The sequence below is a fragment of the Aplysia californica genome, unplaced genomic scaffold (assembly GCF_000002075.1).
Source record: "Aplysia californica isolate F4 #8 unplaced genomic scaffold, AplCal3.0 scaffold00156, whole genome shotgun sequence".
Lineage (NCBI taxonomy): Eukaryota > Metazoa > Mollusca > Gastropoda > Aplysiida > Aplysiidae > Aplysia > Aplysia californica.
In genome coordinates this window covers 1,190,275-1,192,014 of record NW_004797426.1, presented here as the reverse complement: position 1 = coordinate 1,192,014, position 1,740 = coordinate 1,190,275, and the positions used below count along the sequence as shown (strand labels likewise).

Here is a 1,740-nt window from a genome sequence, read left to right as displayed (position 1 = left end):
AGAGAGAGAGAGAGAGAGAGAGAGAAAGAGAGATTGTGCGTGTGAGTGCCCGTGAGTGTGTGTACTTGAGTATCGATCTATCGATCTATCCATCCATCCATCTATCGATCCATCCATCCATCCATCCATCCATCCATCCATCCATCCATCCATCCATCAGCGACTCACCATATACCACAGCACAATGTTGGTAAGCCTGAGATGTCCGGGCCAGAGTTATCCCTGCGTGGATCGGCCCAACTTCTCAGAGCGGTGCTGTCTCCACGCCTAGAGAGAGAGAGAAAAACAACAACACGGCACTTGAATCGAGATAAAATAACATGAGTAGGGATAAAATGACATGAATCGAGATAAAATAATATTACGAATCGAGATAAAATAACATGAATCGAGATAAAATAACATGGATAAAAATAAAATAACATGGATCGAGATTAAAAAAAACAACATGAATTGGGGTAAAATTATATTACAAATCGAGATAAAATAACATGAATCGAGATAAAATAACTTGAATAGAAATAAAATAACGTGAATCGTGATAAAATAATATTACAAATCGAGATAAAATAACATGAATCGAGATAAAATAACTTGAATAGAAATAACATAACGTGAATCGAGATAAAATAATATGAATCGAGATAGAGTAACACCATAAAGATCTGCAACAGACATCATGGGTGGTTGGTGGGTGCCTATTCTAGTGTGGTTTGCTCCTTCTTTCCTATCAAACATCTATCGTCTTTATTTCTCCTCCTTCTTTTTTGTGTTGGCTACTCTCTTGTAACACCTCTAATCTGCACTTATTTTGGCCTAATTGTGATGCAAGTGCCGTAAAACTCTTACTAAAACTAAAAACGACAGACATCGGCGATCACGGTTCTTCCTTCATTCTTTTGCTCGGACACGCTAAAACAGAAGAGCTACTGCATCAGTCTTCATCTTGACCTTTCCTCGTCGTCCGTCAGACATCTGTTTCGTCTTCCGAAGTGGATAAATTTGAGTATACCCCTCCTGCCTTGTTTGCCTTAAATTGGTTGCTTTTAAGGACGAGCGGGCTAACCCAGATTTCGGGGTTTCTAGAAATCTTGACCTACACCAAAAGTGGACATTGCCCTACCTATAGGAGAAGTTTGATTTCATTGGTGTGTATATTTGTTTGGTTGTAGGGAAAACTCTCCTTGTCTTTTAAAGAAACTGAACAAGTGTCCATGAAACTTTACCTTCGATTTTCTCCAAACTGCATTTGTCAGGATAGCCCCCCTTGTGCTCAAAAGCGACCAATTTTGTTTTGTGAGAGCTGGACGTTCAAGAATGTTACGTCTATTCAACTGCCCGGAGTCCCACAAACCGCATTTGTCTTTTCCTGATTGTTTTTAGCGGCGAGCGCCCCAAGTGGGTTTTTTTTTCCAAGTACTTCCTCATTTGATTTCTTTTCCTTCCCTCCAAGAAATTTTCAGCGGTCTCCTAAAAAATCACATTTCTGTTGCTTGATAAGATAAGATAAGATAAGATAAGATAAGATAAGATAAGATAAGATAAGATAAGATAAGATAAGATAAGGTAAGATAAGATAAGATAAGATAAGATAAGATAAGGTAAGATAAGATAAGATAAGATAAGGTAAGATAAGATAAGATGACACATATTAAATGCTCCAGAATCAATGAGCTCCCGATTCCAGTACGGAGTTCTCGATGGCAAACATGAGGCACAAAAAAAAGTGAGACACAAAGG

The 1,740-nt window shown here is 38.4% G+C and overlaps 1 protein-coding gene across 1 annotated transcript in view; it reads right to left on the bottom strand.

Moving 5' to 3' along the window:
* The window catches only part of LOC101845620, a 45,291-nt gene that overhangs the window by 2,941 nt on the left and 40,610 nt on the right, over positions 1 to 1,740 (bottom strand). Inside the window, exon 4 of the mRNA XM_005097526.3 lies at positions 169 to 267. Coding sequence (XP_005097583.1) covers positions 217 to 267 — 51 coding nt within the window. The 3' untranslated portion in view covers positions 169 to 216. The remainder of the gene's footprint in view (positions 1 to 168; positions 268 to 1,740) is intronic.